Source organism: Acanthopagrus latus, chromosome 12, assembly GCF_904848185.1.
Source record: "Acanthopagrus latus isolate v.2019 chromosome 12, fAcaLat1.1, whole genome shotgun sequence".
NCBI lineage: Eukaryota > Metazoa > Chordata > Actinopteri > Spariformes > Sparidae > Acanthopagrus > Acanthopagrus latus.
This window is the reverse complement of record NC_051050.1, coordinates 507,805-528,717: the sequence shown is the minus strand read 5'-3', so window position 1 is coordinate 528,717 and position 20,913 is coordinate 507,805. Positions and strand designations below refer to the sequence as shown.

At 42.0% G+C, this 20,913-nt stretch overlaps 1 protein-coding gene across 5 annotated transcripts in view; it reads left to right on the top strand.

Moving 5' to 3' along the window:
- Positions 1-18,333, top strand: part of pomk (protein O-mannose kinase) — a 29,536-nt gene extending 11,203 nt beyond the window's left edge. For 4 of the 5 annotated variants that reach the window (XM_037117748.1, XM_037117746.1, XM_037117749.1 and 1 more), the window contains 2 exons: positions 4,473-4,754; positions 15,656-16,426. In XM_037117748.1, the coding sequence (XP_036973643.1) occupies positions 4,473-4,754; positions 15,656-16,426 (1,053 nt within the window). Of the gene's footprint in view, positions 1-4,472; positions 4,755-15,655 lie in introns of all 5 variants that reach the window. The other variant, XM_037117747.1, reaches the window with a different exon arrangement.
- Positions 18,334-20,913: the final 2,580 nt, after the last annotated feature.

Sequence of the window (20,913 nt, the reverse complement as noted above, 5' to 3'; positions counted from 1 at the left end):
TCTTTCTTCGGGATAAGAGTGATTAAGGCTTCATCGAATGTGCTGGGCAGAGAGCCCCTCTCAAATGCTTCCAGGTAAACCTTGTGTAAAATAGGGGCCAGGATATTAACATATTTTTTATAATATTCAATTGGGAAGCTGTCCAATCCAGGCGATTTCCCATTTTTCATTGACTGTATGGTTGCTCTTATCTCATCCTCCGTTAGAGGAGCATCCAGCATTGTTCTTTGCTCCTCAGAAATATTAGGCATCTGGAGGTTTGAAAAAAAACTTCTCTATTTCTTCTGTGCTAGGAGTGCAGTCAGATGTATATAATTCTTTGTAAAATTCTTCAAATACCTTTTTAATTACTTTTGAGGAGGTCACTACTCCGTCTGCTCTCTTAATCATTGGGATATTGTTAGAAATGTCCTGATGTTTTAATTGCCTGGCTAACAGTCTACCACCCTTTTCCCCTCCTTCATAAAAAGTAGATTTCAGTCTAAATATGGCATATTCTGCTTTTTTATTAAATATTTCATGTAACTGATATTATGATTACAGATGGTTTGATATATCTCCTCTGTATTATGAATTGCCAATTCTTTTTCGAGATTACATATTTCCTTTTCCAATTTTGTCACCTTCATTGCATTCTCTTTTTTAAGTTTAGAGGAATGGGCTATGATTTTCCCTCGGATGTATGCTTTTGATGCCTCCCATACGGATGATATTTGTGATGTAGATCCGATGTTGGTTGAAGAATGATTTAAGCTCCTCTGATAATGTGTTGCTAAATACCTCATCCTGCAGTATCCTAGTGTTTAGCCTCCATCTGCCTTTTCTATCTCTGTCTGTCTGTAAATCTATATGTAGCTCTACTGTGGCGTGGTCACTAAGAGCAATTGCTCCTATCTTACAGTCCACAACTGAGTCTATGAGAGTGTTTGATATTAGGAAGAAATCGATCCTGGAATGCGATTTATGACAATGAGAGTAGAATGTATATTCTCTCTCACGAGGATTCACCAACCTCCAAGCATCCACCAGACTCAGATCCTCTGTTAACATATGTATCGCGGCCCTATCCCTTGGTGTGTGTTCACCCTTAAATCTGCTCTTATCAATCATCCCATCCATCACTTGATTAAAATCTCCTGCCAGAATAACCTGACCTTCCATATCTCCAATCAGTGTATTTACCTCATGGAAAAAATCAGGCTCCCCTTCATTAGGGGCATATATATTACATAATATTATCTTAACTCCGTTAATTAAGGCTTCAATACAAATTATTCTACCTTCTTGGTCCTTTTTTTCCTTTATCATGACAAAGCTTAATCTCTTATTTATAAGAATCATCACTCCATTTCGTTTGGTAGAGTAAGAGCTGTGAAAAACTCTTCCCACCCAATCCCTTTGAAATTTTACTGCTTCTTCCTCTATGGTGTGAGATTCTTGAATAAATGCTACATCTGTGCTCTTGGACTTCAAATAAGTTAGTATTTTCCTCCTCTTAATCTGATTGCCACGTCCATTTATGTTCCATGATATCACGTTAATGTATCTGTTATCCACCATTATAACTGTGCATATGTAACTTCAGCTGTAAGTCAACCTTCATAGATTTAACCAAGAAAACAAAAAGTTGGGACATCAAATTAACCAATGCCTTGCTTCGTCTGTACCATGCTGCCTTGATGCAATAATCAAACATGAACATACAAAACAAAAAGAACCTCCCCTTAGTCAGAGCAACATCGAACATCCCGGTGCTCTGCGTAACGTAACCCCTCCCCTCCCCGTATAGGAATTCCCCTTAACTTCTTTACTCAGTCCGTGAGGCGCGTTGCTAACAACAACACCACTTCAGTCGCCCCAGACAAACCACTGATAAAAGAAATACCTTAGGCTACTTTCATTTTCACACACGCTTCAAAAGTCACTTACAGGACTCGTGGTCGTCTATTCGTTTCTCTGAATGAATTCGTCTGCTTCCTTCCACTCTTTGAACATTTTCTTTTGTCCCTTCCAAGTAAAGATGAGCGTAGCGGGATACACCAATTGGTGTTTCACATTCAACTCCTGTAGTCGCCTCTTCACTGGTGGAAACTCCTTCCTTTTCTCTGCCAGTTCCCTTGTCAGATCCTCGGAAAAAGATAGCTTGCAACCTTCCCATTCGAGTCCCCTTTTCTCCTTGGACAACTGTAGCACCTTATCTCAAGCAGGAGAGCGTAGGAAGCGTATCAAAATGGTCCTTGGTGGTTTGTCCGGGTCAGGCATGGGGGCCATTGAGCGATGTGCACGTTCAATCTCAAATTCCTGGCCTGTGAGCCCCAGTCCTCAAGATTCTTCCTACGTATTGCATTACTTTGCCTTTCTGCTCTTTATTTTCTTTCAGCCCCACCAACCTGACATTGTTTCTCCTGCTACGATTTTCGAGGTCTTCCACCCGCATCCACAGTGTCTGTATTTGTTTGTCGTGTTTCTCTACGTCTCTTTCCGTTCTCACGTTTGCGTCCTCTATGTCCGATATCCGTTGCTCGGCATCTTCAAGCCTACTTTGTATATTATCCACAGCGTCCTTCAGCTCTTTAGTAGTCTCTTTGATGGCCGTTGCGTCCGCTGCTACCACCTTAAGTGTTGCGTTCATCTTTCGTATCTCTTCCATGATTTTATCATCTGTTCCTTCAGGTCTCTCGCTGTCGGCCATGTTGCTTCTAGGTGCGGGCTTGCTTCTCTTGCTTGAGCCTTGGAAAAAGTTTGCTTTGGTCGACATTTCACGACTCAGTCTTCACTTTAAAGATCTATATTGAAATATACTCCTGTCTAACACTGGAAGCAGGCTATACTAAAAATATAAGCGTGTGTAAAGTTCGATTCAGTGGTGGTCTGTCAGGAGCTCTCTCAGCGCGCCGCCATCTTTCCTGGCGATCCCATGTGACCCCGCCTTTATGACTCTTAAACCAAGAGCTCACATGTCGTAAAGGACATTGATTTTAAAAGCCAGCAACTCTCCTCCAGTAAGTCAGAATTGAACTTGTATGAGAGGGGAGACATCTTCAAAGAAACTGAAACAAGTCCCTACGATATAGCACTTAGAATATTCATGATCAGGATGACTGAGAACCCTCAACAATTTTATAAAGCAATTACTTTGTGTATTTACGACTGTGTGTAACTGTTAACACTTGCATTTGCTTAGAGATTAAATGTATGCCATATGATTATTGATGGCCCCGGCACTGGTTTAATTTGTGGAAGACACATAAACAATACGATTTGCCTCCTTTTTTTTTTTTTTACAATGATTATATTGATGATAATGGTTACATACATTTTTTGGATTGTTGTAAGACATTTGAAATGGCAGCCAGACCATTCTCCAGTGCTGACACAGCACTGTGGAGATCTTTCAGGCAATTCAAGACCAAGCCCAAAGAAATGCAGTCAGCATCGCCCTCGTATTAGAGCAGGCAATACAGGTATGTCATCAAATACAAGCAAGGGGGCACTGCGATCCTTCTGGATGAAAAGCACTGGAAGGTTTACATTTTCAACTGCTTTCAGTGAGTTGTTATATACAACTGTTTGATTCATGTTGAGTATAACAAAAAGGATTTGTCTTCAGGTACTTACAATCTCATTAGGTAAAATATTTGAGGAAAAATATTTTACCTAATGAGGATGTTTCAAGTTCAGCTGTCAATATATCATTACAACTTGCAGTATTGTTATCTATGAAAACAAAAAAGGGGTCAATTCCCGGTCAGTGTTTTCCTAATATGTGTTTGTTGATTATATTTATTTCACATTAATGTATATGTTGCTTTTATTGTGGTTGATCTTTAAGGTTGAGTTAATTTTGGTTATTTTATAATAGGCCTGGGCAATAAGGCTGAAAAGTCTATCATGACAGTGAAGTTTCATATTAGTAGATATTGATGATTTGTAAAAACCTGTCCCATTTTTATCATTTAGTAGGTGATAAAAAGTTGAATTTAACCATTTAACATTGTAATTTTGTATTCAAGGCACACAGGCCATAATTTCCATGTTAATACAACTATGAAAAACACACAAAGTATGCAGAAAAAATGCAGTCAATGTCTGCGAGCTGACCTGTCACAATTTCCTCTCCGTCAGCACTTTTTTTTCTCTCTCAGGTGTTAATGGGTTGTGTTTTTCTCACTGTTTGTTTATCAGTCAGCCAGTGGCAAATCGTTTTGTGCGATTTGAAGTCCTCCACAATCATGTTGTGATAATAGTGGTAAAGATGTTGTCCTTGATGCTAAATTGTTAGGAAACAACTAAACTAGAAAGCATTCTGTCATAACAAAGTAAATATAACATTGTATATAATGAGGGAATACTTTTGAAAGTTGTCTTTTTTGGAGGTTTGGAACTTTTTACCAGAGGAGGCAGCAAAACACCGTTTTCAGCCTACTAGTAAACTCAAATTCTTATTTCCCACCTTTTGTTTTCCATTTCAGATGCAGAGCACCATGAGTCGGACTAGTAGCAATACTATATCTCACAGTGTTCCAGTGGTGGTGGTTTGCCTTGCTGCTTTACTCCTCAGCAATGCCCTGATCTACCTGTATCTAAGCTCTGTGTATCAAGCTGACAGGCAACTGATATCCTCTCATGAAGGCTGTACACCTCGACATTTTAAAATGGTGACCATGAAGAACTGCACCCCCTGGCTCCAGTGTGCACAGATAAATGCTGAGGTCCGCAAGCTGAAGCTGATAGGCCAGGGAGCTGTTAAGAAGGTAGGTGGTCCTTTACACTATGTTTTGACAGAGTTTACTGTGTAAAATGTACAATAGGAACAATTGGAGGCCATCTTGCAATGGTATCGCACCAGCTGCGATGTGGACGTTCCAATCCATGATTTGCCAACTGCATTACTACATTGCTACTCAGTACTCGCTTATACCATGTCCATCCTCGAACCAAGTTTTCATTCTGAGTCTTGTCAATTCTCAAATCAAATGATATTATAGTTATAAGTGAGGCTGGAGAAAACTTGATTAATGAAGATTAATGAGGTTAGGTCAGGGTGCCGTTTAGCTCAGTTGGTAGAGCGCTCATCCCACATACAGAAGCTCCTTGCTGCAGCAGCTCCGAGTTCAAGTCCCAGCCGGGGGCCCCTTGCTGCATGTCACTCCCCTTCTCTCTCATTCCGTTTCTTGTCGTATCTTGAGACGGTCACAATCATTGGACGGGGCGGACAGAGATGGTTGGTATCGTCGGACGGGGGCGGACGGACCGATGGATGCTCGCTCATCACCCTCACCTGCTACAAAGCAGCTAACATTGAAAATTAGTATAGTGGCACTGAGCTAGCAGTATAGCGGCGCTGCGCCACTGTTCCATTGTCTGGGGAGAACCCTGTAGCTCATTACATAAAGTTGGAAGATTTCTAACTTTTTTTTCCTCCTAATCCACCTATTCCACCCGCCTCCACCTTTTCCACTTTTTCCCTCCTTCTCCGCTTGGCTCCCAATAGAAAGTGAATGACCGGTATCATTTACCTCTTTATGTGCCTTTGGACTTAACGTACGGTGAGACCTTAGCTAGGGATGTTGATCAATAAATTATACATTTCATTTTATGCACCCCAAGGCAGGGCCGATTCCAAAGTGTTTAAATCGGTGTGAGGCTTAACGGTCCAATATACAACAATCAGCCTCATTAGATGTCAACTATTCAACTATTTTCCATCAAAAGTTATTGTGGAGTGAATATGTCTTGAGCAGAGATTGAAGTTCCACTCCTCTCCTCTCTCCTGTGTTATCATCAAGCTTCTCTGTTGTTATTTAAGAAAGCTGGCTGCTCTTGCATGTTATTGCTGCCTGCCTTATTTGTTACCATTAAGTTTGCCTTTGATAACCACGAATGAATTCACAACATTACCCGCTGAAAGAGTGACTCAGTGGAAAGGTATATTTTTGCCGGGAACTGTGCTCGGGACTGATACAGGACAGACACGTAACTTTTCTCTATCATCATTCTAGCATTGTGTGGTAGTGAAGGCTAAAATGCACATAACTTGTTAATCAGATGTATTTCATCAGAATCAAAAATTGATATTGCCTTTCCAGCAGCCAGCCAAAAATAAGTTAGCTTATAAAACTAAAGGTAGGAACACACCGGCCCAACCATTAGACATCTGAAGCATTTGGAGAGACTCGGACGAAGTTGGGAACAAATATGTGTTTTCAGCTATGTTGGAAGCTTTCGGAGCTGTTCAGACATTGTCTGCTCAGACTCAGCATGCGAAGTCTGAGGAGGAGGGCCGTCGGACATCTGAGCCATCGCATTCTCTGATAGGCGGTGTGCTAGCGAATCAGCTCGATGTGTCGGAGGGTCGTAATAATGTGTGCGCATTGTTTTTCTACGAACTCTGTTCTGTCATTCCCCATTGTCATGCTTTGCAGACCTGGCATGGGACTAGTTTTTAGGTCCGTTCAGGATGAATTAATCGTGTTTGTTTGGTAATGTCTCGCTGCATGTTTAGTATGCAGCTGTTTTTATCTGAAATAGTTAAGTTTTGTTTTGGATCGAAAGTAAAGAGAGTTCCGTGCATAAGCCTCTTGTTTACAACTCACAACACAAGCGCAACCTGCTTATTGCATCTTGCGCAAGCGCAGAACATACACGCTACTGTGGAGTAGGCAGCACGTCGAAGCAGTGTGTTTCAATGCAACCTTTCTGCCAAACGGGTTAGACAAGAGGCAGCAGAGTGGTCGGATAGGGGAGTTGGACGTCTGGGTGGTGTGTGGGGGCCTTTACATATACGCTTTCATTTATGTAGCTCTTTACTAATCTGACTCCTTAAAGCACTTTACAGCACTTGTCACATTGCGCCATTCACATACACAATAGCCCCATTCACACTGCCCTTTGAATGCAGGGATCCTGCACCAACTCTCCGCCTCCCCCTCTGTGTGAAAGTCTCAGAGGCTGCGAAGGGTGAAATTTGGCCCCGGCACTGATCCGCCTCTGGAAGTTGTGTGTGTGTGTGTGTGTGTGTGTGTGTGAGAATTACAGTAGAAATGTAATTCACCCAAGAACATAAAGAGAAATGTCCTACAGAGCAACATTACATGACCAAACACAAGTAACTTAGTAACTGTAACTCTTTCTGTGGTTACAATTCTGTAGTTATACGTGGAGAGGTGTCCGTCCTCTCATTTATCCTCCCTCCCACCTGTCCTACTGACTCTTTGTCACATTTCTGCCCGAAAACAGTGTCTGTCAAGGCAGAAAACTTTAACCCAGCAAGTGTTTGCTTTTATAAAAAAATGACAGCAACGGTCTTCCCTCCGGACTGACACTTCAGTGAACTTTCCCCGAGAAAACAGCCTCCCTCCCCGTGAGTGACAGAGTCAGACAACGTCCAGTTTACTGATGGCGATCATCCAATTATGTAATTAAGATAGAATAATGTAACTTTGTCACTTTCTAGCATGTTTGGTGGGTCAGGATCTCAATCACAACACATTATAACAGCATCCATATGATTATTAACGGTCACCGGGTTCATATTGAGATTAACAGACTGTGGGAAACACCTTGAAAACACACAGTCGTCATTAGGGGTGTCACGATTCTCCAAAGCCTCGATTCGATTACAATTTCGATTCTAAGGTCACCATTCGATTCAATTCTCGATTTTTACATTTATTTTTTTTTAAGGCACAGGTTGCTATGCCATTTTTAGACTACATTTTTATGCAATATAATATCTGACCATTGTTCGCAATGGACCACACTACATTGTCAAATTTAAAACATTTATTAACAACATAATGTTGTAACAATCCCCTTCAATTATTTAGTTCAAAAGGGAAAGTACGAACGCAAATTTAAGGTGACGGGCGGACTTGATGAATGCTGCGAATGGACACTCCCAGCTGACTGAAAACGCTACGATCACACAAAAAATAACCAGCAGATCACTATCTGACTCATATGATAATGTCGGCACCAATTGCAAAGAAACAAAAACACACAGAGGGTTGTTGTAATCGTTATGTATTAACAGCCAGAAAACTAAATTACGTCCGACCCGCATGCACACACCAAACAAAGGAAGGGAGGCACGCTCCAATGCAGCACAAACATTTGGGCCAAAAAACCCCCAACAACCCGAAAATCTCCACAGTTCATATGACAAAAACCCCACATAAAGTGTCCATGAACGAATTAGTCCTTAGAGAAAAGTATCAAAATAAATTCAACTTTGACAGGTGGGAACGCGGCGAGCCGCCGTAAGTCTCAATAAAAACAGAGACAGAAGAGTGCAGCGAACTCCCACAACTCTCACCCGCCCCGTCTGGCATCTGGATCGCAGGCACACAGTAGTCCAGTTGTCTTTTAATCCATTTTATTTTCTGTTAGATTCCTCCTGCGGAACACAGAATAATCCTGCTGGCTGCAATCTCCAAACTCCAGCAGGTTCCACCCACCTCACGCGTTGCCTCTCGCGATCTTTCCCCTCCCATTAATCACATTTTGCCCGAAAAATAGAACACAGTACATAATAATACTGACCGAATCCAGACCAGATCCCCAACTGCAAAGTGTACATCTCTGTGTTGTCGGTTATAGTACCTGGCTTGTCTAGCTTTTGCCACACCTACATGTTTTTCAACCTCCTTCATCAGTTGTGTATGTGAGTGCAGTATGTGGTATGTAGATGTGCTGGGTACAGGAGTCTTGTCTATCAGACGTTCTAGTAGGCCTTTGAGGTTGCGACCCAGGGCTAACACAGCAGGGGTTACACCAATGGTCTCATGTACTGCTGTGTTGATAGCCATGCGGAATTCAGGCAGCCACCAGTCCCAATCCTGATGATGGTTTCCTACAAGGAAGCGATTGTGGTTTTCAGGGTCCTATTAACCCTCTCTGTGAGACTGGTCTGTGGGTGGTAGGCTGTAGTGAGTTTTTGGGCCACACCCCATGATTCACACAGGCTAGACATCAGGTGGCTTGTGAATTGAGGGCCTCAATCTGACTCCAGGTAGGTGGGTACCCCCCAGCGAGTGAAGATGTCATTCTTCAGGATCTGACAGACCTTTGGTGTCTTAGCATCCTTCAGAGCAAAAAGCTCCACCCACTTACTGAAGTAATCTACTACCACCATCAGGACTGAATTATGAGACCCACTGAGTGGGAATGGCCCCATGAAGTCCACTCCGATCATCTCACCAGGTGCTTTGACCTCCGTTGTCTGGAGATTAAGGCTTGATATTAGAGCCTTTGTACTTTGGACGGTTGGCCACCATGCTACCTCCAAGATTTTCAGGAGCGTCTTCATCCTTCCTAAATGTCCTCCAAGTGGGCTGTTGTGGAAGTATGACAAGAACTCTGGCACCAGCACAGCCGGCACAATTAACTAGTAGTTAAATCCACCATATTTTGAGGGCACACCTCTGTACAAAACCCCCTGTTGTTGTTGATAGTGGATGCGGCCTGTTGTGGGCTGGCCTACTGTTAGCTCCAGCTCTTGGCACAATGTATCACCCAGCTGCATTTCCCCAATGGTCTGCAGGGAACTTGGTAAATCGGCCCGATAGGACTTGGTGACAACACACACACATTGCCTTCTTGTAGTGGCAGGGCACGGGACAGAGCATCTGGGAGGACATTACAGCAACCATGCTTGTAGTGGACCCGAAAGTAGAAAGCCTGCAGACGGAGTGTCCATCGGGTGAGGCGGGATGATGCTTTAGGGCAATTGAATGCCCAAGTCAGAGCGTTATGGTCCGTATACACATCAACACTTCTCCTTCAAGGTAATGGCGCCACTTTTCAACTGCCCACACCACCGCCAGGCATTCCCTCTCTGAGGTAGAATACCTCAGTTCAGCACCACAGAGAGCTCTGGAAGCAAAGGCGATGGCTCGTTCTTCACCCTCAATGGTCTGCATTAGAACAGCTCCTAGTCCCACTGCACTGGAGTCACAGTGCACCTGAAAACCAAGGTGTGGCCTCAGCTGGGCTAGCACTGATGGTGATTGCAATAAGCGCTTCAGATGTTCAAAAGCTGCTTGGCACTGAGCAGACCATTCCCATACAACCCCTTTCTTTTTGAGGTTGTTAAGTGGAGCCACAACGTCAGTTAACCTAGGAAGGAACTTATGATACCACCCCACTAACCCAAGGAACCTCTGGAGACTTTTTAACTCTGTGGGAGCTGGGTAGGCTGTTATGGCATCAACCTTTGTGGGATCCACTTCCACTCCCTTTCCTGAAACCACATGGCCGAGGAAAAAGAGTTGAGTCTGTAGGAGATGGCATTTTTTCACATTCAGGGTCAGATGAGCCTGGTGCAGTTTCTGAAACACCGCCTCCAGATCTTGCAGATGTTGTCCTTGTGTTCTGAAGAAGACGATGATGTCATCAATATAGACGAAGCAGATTCTGCCCTTTAGATCCCCCAAGACGCATTACATCAAGCGCTGGAAAGTGGCACCTGCATTCCTCAAGCCAAACGGCATCACCTTGAACTGGAACAATCCTAAATGAGTAATCATGGCAGTCTTCTGTATGCCAGCCTCATCCATTGCCACCTGCCAATAACCACCCTGGAGATCAAGAGAGCTGAAATACTGGGCTCCCTGCATGGACTCCAGGATTTCATGTACTAGTGGCATAGGACAAGCGTCGTGATGAGTTTTAGCATTAACTCCCCTGTAGTCAACACAGAACCCGGGAGTCCCATCTTTCCTCGGAACCAAGACCACTGGGGAGGCCCAAGCAGAAGAGGAGGGCTCTTTGACTCCATCCTTGAGCATTTTCTTCAGTTGTTCCTCTATGATCACTTGCTTCTGAGGTGACACCCTGTAAGCTGTCCTTCGCACAGGCCGTTCGTCTGTTTTCAAGATCTTGTGCCTGATGACTTTGGTGGCGCCGGTGGACTCTGTCCAAACTGTAGGCCACTTCTGCAGCAGTGGCCTGATAATGTCCGGTTGTGAGTCAATGAGTGGGACTGCTGGCACTCTGTCCATTACGGTCATGTAAAAATTGATTTTAGGCTCCTCCTAACCCAACTGCAGTGCCTCACAAGCCTGTGGCAAGAACTTATAATATTTACCCCCTGGCAGAATGTATTTCCTCAAGTGTGGCTTTAAGACGAGCTGGCTCGCACACATGAAGTCCAGGCCAAGCAGTAACGGCATACACAGATGGTCATCACTGAGTACGTGTGTGCTGATGGTAACGTGTGCATCTTGGAGGGTGAGGAGCAAGGCAGTCTTCCCCATGGCCCTACTTTCTTGTCTATTGGCCATATTAAACCTTGGAATCTCACTCAAACTCAGGGACTCGCCTGCCTTTTTTATATTGTTCCACAAAGTGTTGCTCATCAGGGAGTAGGTGCACCCTGAATCCAGGACTGCATCACCCTTTGAGCCTCGGATAACCACTGGCACCACAAGAAGAGACGGAACACACAACACCGCGGCTACATTTGCACTGGGACCCCTGCCCTGACCAAATTCAGGGAACCCACCTTTACCACCTGGTCAACGGTAGTCAAAATGCCCCGTAAGCCATTAGCCAACCTTGAATTGCATGCATTGAGGATGCGCCTCACAATCTCTTCCTCAGTCTCCACTTCAGGCGGAGTGCACGGTGATCATGAGCAAAGTCCCTCACACATTGAGTAGAACCCTGCACATTCAAACGGATTTGGTCCTGAATCTCAGCCTGGTAGTCAGTGGGCAAGAAAGCTTCAAGGAAAGCCTTTTTAAACGCTGGCCAATTTCTTATCTTGCGAGGGGCAGCTAACCACCAGCTCCGTGCTGGCCCTTTTAGAACGGTGTTAAGTGTGCCTAAGAGCTCAGTGTCATTCAGAGGTCTCAAGGAGAGAAAATTCTCTCACTGCTAAATAAAATCTGTGACATCAGTAGAACCTCTCGACACACTGAACTTGGGAAACTCCATTTTAATAGGGGGTTTGGCTGTGGCTGCAGGCAGAGATGTGCAGGTAACCCCGTCTATGTATGTATGAAGACTTGGAGGAGCCAGCACTGCAGGAGTGGAGAAACTGGCTGGCAGCCATGAAAGAGGATTTCTGCTCTTCTTAATTGTCTTTTCCAGATCTTCTCCCCATCGTTTATCCCTTCGCTCCAAACAAGCTGCCACCACCTGTTCAAATCTCTCCAATTTAGTATCTATGTACAGTTTAGCCTCCTTAGCCATGTATCTATAGCCACCTTAAGGCCCTCTTCCTGATTTAATGTACTATCCACCGCTTCCTTAAGACGGTTTTCCAAAGCCTCAACCTTCAACTGCTGGTCTTGCAGCTGTTGTACAAATGAGACTGCCTCAACATCTTCAAAATCTTCAGCAGGTTGCTGATCCTCCTGAGGTGTCTCCACATACATGGACTCAAGCAGGCTGGTTAACTCAGCCATGCCACTTCGGTTGAGCCTGGTGGTAACACGGCGGTGAGGGTCAGTTTCAGCGGAAGGAGTAGGTTTCTGAATTAAGTCTGTGAGGGAAGTTGAACTGTCTTCTTCAGCAGCGAGACCACTGGCTGCACCTTCCTGACTTGAGACAGACATTCTGTGTTTATGGGAATGACTATGTTAATGGAAAAATGTATGCAATGTAATGTGATGTTTATGTATTAAATACCAAAAGAAAGGTACACAATACACTGCAGAACGGTGAGGCTGGTGTTATCTAAGCAATCTAGCTACCACTCCTCAAAATTCAACAAAAACAAAACATGACTCTTACAGGACCCTGAAACACTTATATGCGGTTTCACCCTGAATTACCATAGAAACCTACATTGGTTGCAAGCAAACAAACAACAAAAAAACTCAATAACTTTTTTTAGCCAGCCAGCCAGACTGTACATAAACAAAAATATCAAAAGCTAATTAAGCCATCCACTGTCCCCGTACGGGCCACCAATCTGTGACAATCCCCTTCAATTATTTATTTCAAAAGGGAAAGTACAAATGCAAATTTAAGGTGACGGGTGGACTTGATGAATGCCGCGAATGGACACTGCCGGCTGACTGAAAAACTGCGATCACACAAAAAATAACCAGCCGATCACTATCTGACTCATATGATAATGTCGGCACCAATTGCAAAGAAACAAAAACACAGAGGGTTGTCGTTATCATTATGTATTAACAGCCAGAAAATTTAATTACGTCCAACCCAGACGCACACACCAAACAAAGGAAGGGAGGCACGCTCCAATGCAGTACAAACATTTGGGCCAAAAAACCCCCAACAACCCGAAAATCTCCACAGTTCATATGACAAAAACCCCACATAAAGTGTCCATGAACGAATTAGTCCTTAGAGAAAAGTATCAAAATAAATTCAACTTTGACAGGTGGGAACACAGCGAGCTGCCGTAAGTCTCAATTTAAAAAAGAAAAAAAAAAAAGAGGGCAGCAAACTCCCACAACTCTCACCCGGCCCATTTAGCATCTGGGTCGCAGGCACACAGTAGTCCAGTTGTCTTTTAATCCGTTTTATTTTCTGTTAGATTCCTCCTGCGGAACATAGAATAATCCTGCTGGCTGCGACCTCCGGCGGATTCCACCTGCCTCATGCGTTGCCTTTCGCCATCTTTCCCCTCTCCCCCATTTACCACATTTTGCCTGAAAAATAGAACACAATACATAATAATACCTGTCCATACTGATAACCCGTGTCCTTACACTTGGCTCCTGTTAAGTTTGACCCCTCATGGCAATTTATAATTATGGCAAAAAAATCAAACAAGAAACGTGATTATCACCACAGTTGCCATACATCAAGGTAGACTTGGGCGACCCTTACAGTGTAACAGTAACTAATATCTTCAGTCAATTGTAAACTTAAAGAAAAAAATCTGCCATCTAGTTTCTGCAGAGCTTGCAAATTGTGGCTTTTTTGTCGACAACGCAAACGTTGTCAACATAACTCACTGGAAATCCAAAATACTTCCACACCTGTGACTTAAGTGGGTTAAGGGGGTTCAAGTTCTATCAATGAGTCTCCTGCATCTGGGAGCGTGCGTATGTGCGGACGGTGAATGAATGGAAGAGGAAGGAGAAGCGAAAGGAGTAGCACTCGTAGTGACAGCAGCAAAGTGTACAATATAGGCTGCAGTTTGGCTATGAATAAAGGCGACAGCTCCTCCAGATACAGCAAAGCTCCCGGGTATTATTTCCCGACCAGCTCAACACGTGAAAATGGTTCACCCCGAAGGTAAACACAAACTTCGGCCCTGGAGGAAATCATCTCCCCTGTGGTTCCCGATCACAGTCTGGGAGCCGAACAGGAATGGTGTAACACCATGCTATCGTTTGGCTGGCCAGTAGCTGATAGCTACTGGCTTAGCTAGTAGCTAAGTTAGAGGAGGTTGACGGGCAGCACTTCAGCACTTACCCTGTGTGTTTTTTTCTGCTTGGCAAGCCGACCGGACATGACATGGGGGTGTGGCAGCATCGACGACTCCATTTTTTAATTCGAAATTTCAGAATGTGTCTTAATTTTGGTCGATTTCTATTTAAAATCGAAATCGACCAAAATTAAGTCACATTCTCGAAACCTGTGACACCGTTACTCTTCATCATCATAATGTGTACTGTCACACCTCTTTAAGAGCTGAAGTGCCGGCTTTCTGTGTGAATTATACAGCGGTTCGTCTTTATGCCGGCGATTCTTCGCTCTGTGTGAATGACCAACGGCGGAGAATTGGTGAACCGCCGTGCTGGCAAAACACTTGAACACCAATTGAGTAATTTGGGGTTGAGTATCTTGAGTCCGACTTGTTGCAGATAAAGGGAAGACCCGGTCTACCTCTTCAGCCATTGCCACCCGTGATGATGTTGTATTTTACCTTTACACCATCCATTAGTGTCTGGATGCTCCTTAATACCCATTGCAAGGGGCTTCAGCACAATGTAAGCAATATGGGAGACCATGGATGCCCTTTCTAAAATCACCATTGGAGGTAGAATGGACTGTTTTTATCTCCATTTGTTAGAATGAAATATTTTGGAGCAGTATATAATATTATGACCAGTTCTATAAATGAAACACCATATCCAAATTTCTTAGGTGTCGTAAATTGATAGGGCAATAATTTCATATCGAAGGCCTTGTTGGCATCTTTAGACAATGTAGCAGCTCAATCATGTCAATAAGGGGCTTACAAAACAGTGAGACATTTGTAAACAATACAGGAGGAGTACCTGCCTAAAATAAATGCTCTTTGGACTGGGCGGATAATATTTGCTATAAGCTTTCCCAGACGATGTGTTATTATTATTTATAGACCATCATTTCGTAGGAGTAATAGGATCTAATAAAGCACATATATTGATTTACTAAGCGAGGATGTGAGCTTATAAAACATCCAAAACCCTTCCAGTTCTGCCACATTTCCAGTGGAAAATTACTTCAAGTTCTACTCTCAAGCTACTCACAAGCTCTTGTATCATTTCCAGTATTAACAGGTATTTGAATTCAGGTATCGTAATCTCAAAAACAGGTCATGTTGAAATGAGCATTTCATGACAAGGTTGTCAAACAATACAAAAATGTTGTTGCGTCAGCCTCTTTGATTAGGGCCAGTATTGCCAGTGTGTAAATTTGACTCCAGACTTTCTGACCGTAGCATCTGCTTTTCTTTCCCCAGGTCTATCTGGCAGAGTGGAAGGGTCAGAAGGTGGCTCTGTCCAAACTGTCCTCCCTGGATTACCTTGATGACTTTCTCCATGGATTGTCCATGTTAGAGGCCCTGCAGGGCCCCTGGGTGGTGCAGTTGGTGGGTTATTGCCTTGAAGACAACATCCTGCTCACCGAGCACCATCCACTCGGTTCACTGATTAATTTGGATAGTGTTCTTGCACAAGAGCAGCACCAGCAACACAACACATGGCAGGTCCGGCTGAGGCTGGCTATGGATTATGTTTCTATCCTCTATTACCTCCACAACAGCCCTGCTGGGGGGCGGGTTATGTGCGATTCCAACAGCCTTGAGAAAACTCTCTCTCAGTTTCTACTGACAAGTGACTTTCACCTGGTAGTGAACGATGTGGATGCATTGCCCGAGGTAGACCCGTCCAGAGGCTTACTGGTGAAATGTGGCCACCGGGAGCTCACTGGGAACTTTATAGCCCCAGAGCAGCTGTGGCCATTCAGAAATGAAGGGATGCCATTTTCAGACGATCTCATGCCTGCATATGATGAGAGGACAGACATCTGGAAGATCCCAGACTTGACATGGTTTTTGATGGGAAGAGTACCTGGAGGGGATTTAGTCCATTTCCATCTTTTTCAGATCCATGAGAAGTGTAAGAAGGAAGATCCAAACCTCCGCCCTTCAGCTCTGGATGTTTTGAAGGTGTATAGATCAGTCTACAGCAGCATGGTGCGAGACAATGCTGGCTTTAAAGACATGCTATAGAATAAATATCTGACTCACCTCAAAAGATCATGTATATAAGATAAAGAACTCAAGCTATAGTTTATAAATTTTGTGCAGTAAAATAAATTCTACTCAGTTTAGAACCAACTTTAGAATTGGGCATTTATTTTTACAGTTTAGAGTTACTTGACTACATTTAGGTCTGTAATGTGATGATGACTAAGAATTATAATATTTCATGCTAAGTGAATGAGTTAACCTTTCCCGATTCATTATGATTCTTGGCCACAAAAAAGGCTCTGCCATGAGCCGTGGTTGGCATTATTGGCTGGTTAAGTGGCAAAAGGCCACTTTAAATTAGATGGGCCTAAAACCAACCGCACCGCCTTTCATTAGCAGAAAGTCACCCATCCCAGATGATACTCACTTGAACCATCAATCGCACATTATAAACTACATTGAATGTAAACTTTACACAGACTAGTTAAAGAAGTATAAAGTAAAACCATTTGAATATAAAGATCTCCTATGACCGGCAGTTCAGCATAATCTTGATCAGGGTGTGCAGGGGGCTCAAAATTGAGGGACACGAGTTTAGGAGAGCAAAATTGAAATTGGTAATTAGTCTCCAATCTGACATTCTCACATGTACAAGAGTGCTCTTCTCTTAAAGTGATAATAGCGACAGATGAGTAGTAGTCACCCCTCTTTCCTCCCTGGAATGTGTCAGATTTCTTCTCATAAAAAAAATAACTACAGCACTGTGATTTATCTTTAAGTTCTCCTCAAAAATCCAGTTGCTCAGTAGGTCATATGAAGGGTTTGCCCTGGATTTATTTGACAAAGGTTGCAAAGGCTAGGAAACTGTGGCATGTGAGACATGTACAGTTTGTATGCACAATGAATTTGTCCAGTATAATCATACAATTCTGGTATTGTTTATGTTCTATATCTATGATAAGGTGTGGATTTGGATTACATTAAAGCTAAAAAAAAAACAAACAAAAAAAAAACAACTAAAAATCAACAAACAAACAGAATAAGCAATTATTTACTTTTCCAATATTGTATAATAGGTGTGCTACATGAGAACAATTTGTTATAATTTATGGGCTTAGCACAGAGGTACTTAAAAAGGTAACTGGTTTTGAGTCATTGAAACAATACTTTATTGTTACTGCTAGGGGAATTGTAAAGCCCATTAAGGCAATGTGATTAAAGACTATATAAATAAAATTGATTTGATACTACTGCATATGTGGGAAAAAAAAACATTATAAAACCTTTTGTGGCTCCAGAGGAAGCGGCATGTAATCTGCTAAATTGCCTGCAGGATTGTCAGTTAGTGGCCAAGTTGCATTGTGGGTAATGTAGGTGCCATGGAACAAGAATGCGTGGAACAAAAAATGGTGATATCTCTTGTATCTGTATTGATTTTATCCTTTTGTTTTTATAACCATCCATAATGACTCCAACTGTTTTATAGGATTACAATGTTAGAGCAGTGGATGATTTTTTAAAAACTGCCTATGTATTGCCCACAATGCAAATTAGCCACTAAGTGTCATCACTGGAGGCAATTTATCAGATTACTTGCAGATTTCTCAGGAGCCATAAAAGGTTTTATACTACGCTGTTAACACAGCAGTAGTACTCCACACGACCTGTACGCACACTTCAACCAGTGGAATTGGTGAAATTACCCTTTAAGGAAGAGGGCATGATGGTGAGCCTCCTATACTTTCACGACCAACAAGTCGCAAGATGCTGCTGGATCCAGAATGAATGTATGTTGAAGATCCAACTTGAAACAAACTTCGTTGTGGTGAAATTGTGAAAATAAGAGTTTGATTTTCCTGCCCTGCTTACCTCTGTAACTTAACTTAATAAGCCATGTATCACCTGCACATGCTTGGTACACGCCCATTAAAGTAGTTTCTAATTAGTTCCTGACCAATTTTTATGTCTAACTAATACAAGCTTTCCAGGGCCTGCTGCTGAGAAGCACCCCCACAGCATGATGCTGCCACCACCATGCTTCATGTGGGGATTTGGGGAATATTTGGGGGATATTTGTGGTGATGTGCATATTTTGGAGCCAGCATGGTGTAGCATCTAGTCTGATGGGGAAAAAAGCTCCCTTTCGGTCTCATCAGACAAAAGAACCTTCCTCTTGTTGACCTTGGAGTGACCCACACTTGTCTTTGGGTGAACTCTAGATCAGATTTTGTGAGCTTTCTTCATCAGCTTCATCAACTTTCTCTTTGTCACTCTCCCATAAAACTTTTACTGATGAAGAACAGTTGGTGTATGCAGGCAGAGTCTCTCCCATCTCAACCACTTAAGCTTTTAACTCGAAAGAGTACTCATAGGCCACATATTTTTAATTCCTTCATATTACTATGTAGAAATCTACATTCACTTTGACATAAGTAATAGTTTTGTGTGTTGACCATGATTCCCTTTATAAAATCAATAAAATGAAGGATGAATACGTTTTATAGGCACTGCACTTGTGCAATTTATGATGGCATCTACACAAGTCTACTGAGTGTTCTGAACCATAGGATTTTTGAGATAATTGCTTCCTTTCACAGGTAAGAGGAGGCACATTAAAGATATGGGTGAGGCAAGAGAACTTGGAATTTATTTCCTTGATGGATCAGACAGGTCCTGTACCATCTCTCAATGTAGAAAGCCAGACAGGCAGCTTAGAGATGTTTGCTGACCAGTAATGTAGCAAATGCAGCAAAATAAGCCCCCAACAAAGCTTTAGCGTGAATAGCTGACATCCACGGCTAACTGATTGATGGGGAAAGGTTGTTGTTCGATTTAGTTCATACCTGGAAAAGCCAAATGACTGAAGCAGCTCCAAAACTTCTATGTATAAATGGACATCATCTGCATCTGCAATTTTATTTTGTCATTTATTTTTTTTTTAATTTTTTGTATTTTTTTTTAGCACAATTTAAAAAAAATACACAAATACTGGCAAAGAACACAAATGACATACAGTGCAGGCAGAGGCAGGAAACTCAGTGGGCTTATTTGAAGCCTTCACCTAAATAATGTTAAAATTTCACAATATTATAACGGAACACAAAATTAACACACAAAAAATAAAAACTACATAAAAGTTATAACAAGCTAATAATAACAAATTATATATATAATAACAAAAAATAATAACATCAATATAAAAGTAGAGAATGTGAGTATATAATGTGTAATTGGACAATGTGTAAAAAAAAAAAAAACAGGACATCAATACATGAAAAAAAGCAATTACAAAACAACCGTTAAATGATATTTTAAGTTTCTTTTTTAGTATTTTTAGAAGAACAGTTCTTTGCCAGATGGGAAAAGCCATTCCATAATTTGGTACCTTTAAATCTTATTGAAAATTGACCTCTACTAGTAAGAAATTTAGGAGGATGAAGATCTGAAGATTGACGAGTTGAGTGGGAATGGACCCGAGAATTTGCTTTAAAGTAAGTCTTGAAATGCTCCGGAATATTCCCTTCACTTGCATGGATCTTATAAATAAAAACACATATTTGAGAAATATTGATATCGTAAATAGTAAGAATTTGTAGTTTTTGAAATAAAGGAGTCAATGGGATGTGTGACTCGGAGTCGCAATTCTAACAAAACGTTTCTGGAGGACCAAGATTTTGTAGAGAGTACTAGGAAAAGTACTTGCCCAAACTATATTACAATATGAAAGATAGGGATAAATTAAACTGTAATAAAGAGTAAGGAGATAGTTTGGGGTGACAAGATGACTGACCCTCCTTATTATACCAATAGATTTATTTATTTTTCTGCTAACTCAGTCAGTTTGTTCTTTCCAACTCAAACTCTGATCAACAATAATTCCCAGGAATCTTGTAGACGACACTTGCGGCATCTCAACAGGCTCAATTGTAATTTTAGATAAGTCCTTAGGATATGATTTTTTGGCACTGAAAATGATAAAGTTAGATTTTTTATATTCAAATATAATCTATTTAATCTGAACCATGTAGCATAGGCAGTTAAACCAACATTAGCATCCTTAATCAGTGAACTTAAATTTGAATGAGAGAGAACTAGAGTTGTATCATCTGCAAAAATTATTGAAGAAATGATATTAGAGACATTAGACAAATCATTAATGTATATAAGGAATAATAATCATCCCAGAATGGATCCCTGTGGAACCCCAGAGAGTAGTCTTGCTTTGTTGGAATAACAACCCTTAACACAATCAAACTGTCTTCTGTTGGAAACATAATTTCTTAACCATTTGTACGTAGTGTCATGAAAACTGTATTTATACATCTTTTTCAAGTGGAGTGTTTTTTTCCGGAAACCATACCAGTGTTTGTAAACAATTGAATTAGAATCTAAATGAGTGAGAATATTTTTGAAAAACACGGCAAAATAGATACGGCTCTATAGTTATTAAAACAACATGGATCACAAGCTTTAAACAGAGGAATAACTTTGGCAACTTTTAAATCCTCTGGTACAATGCCTGTTTT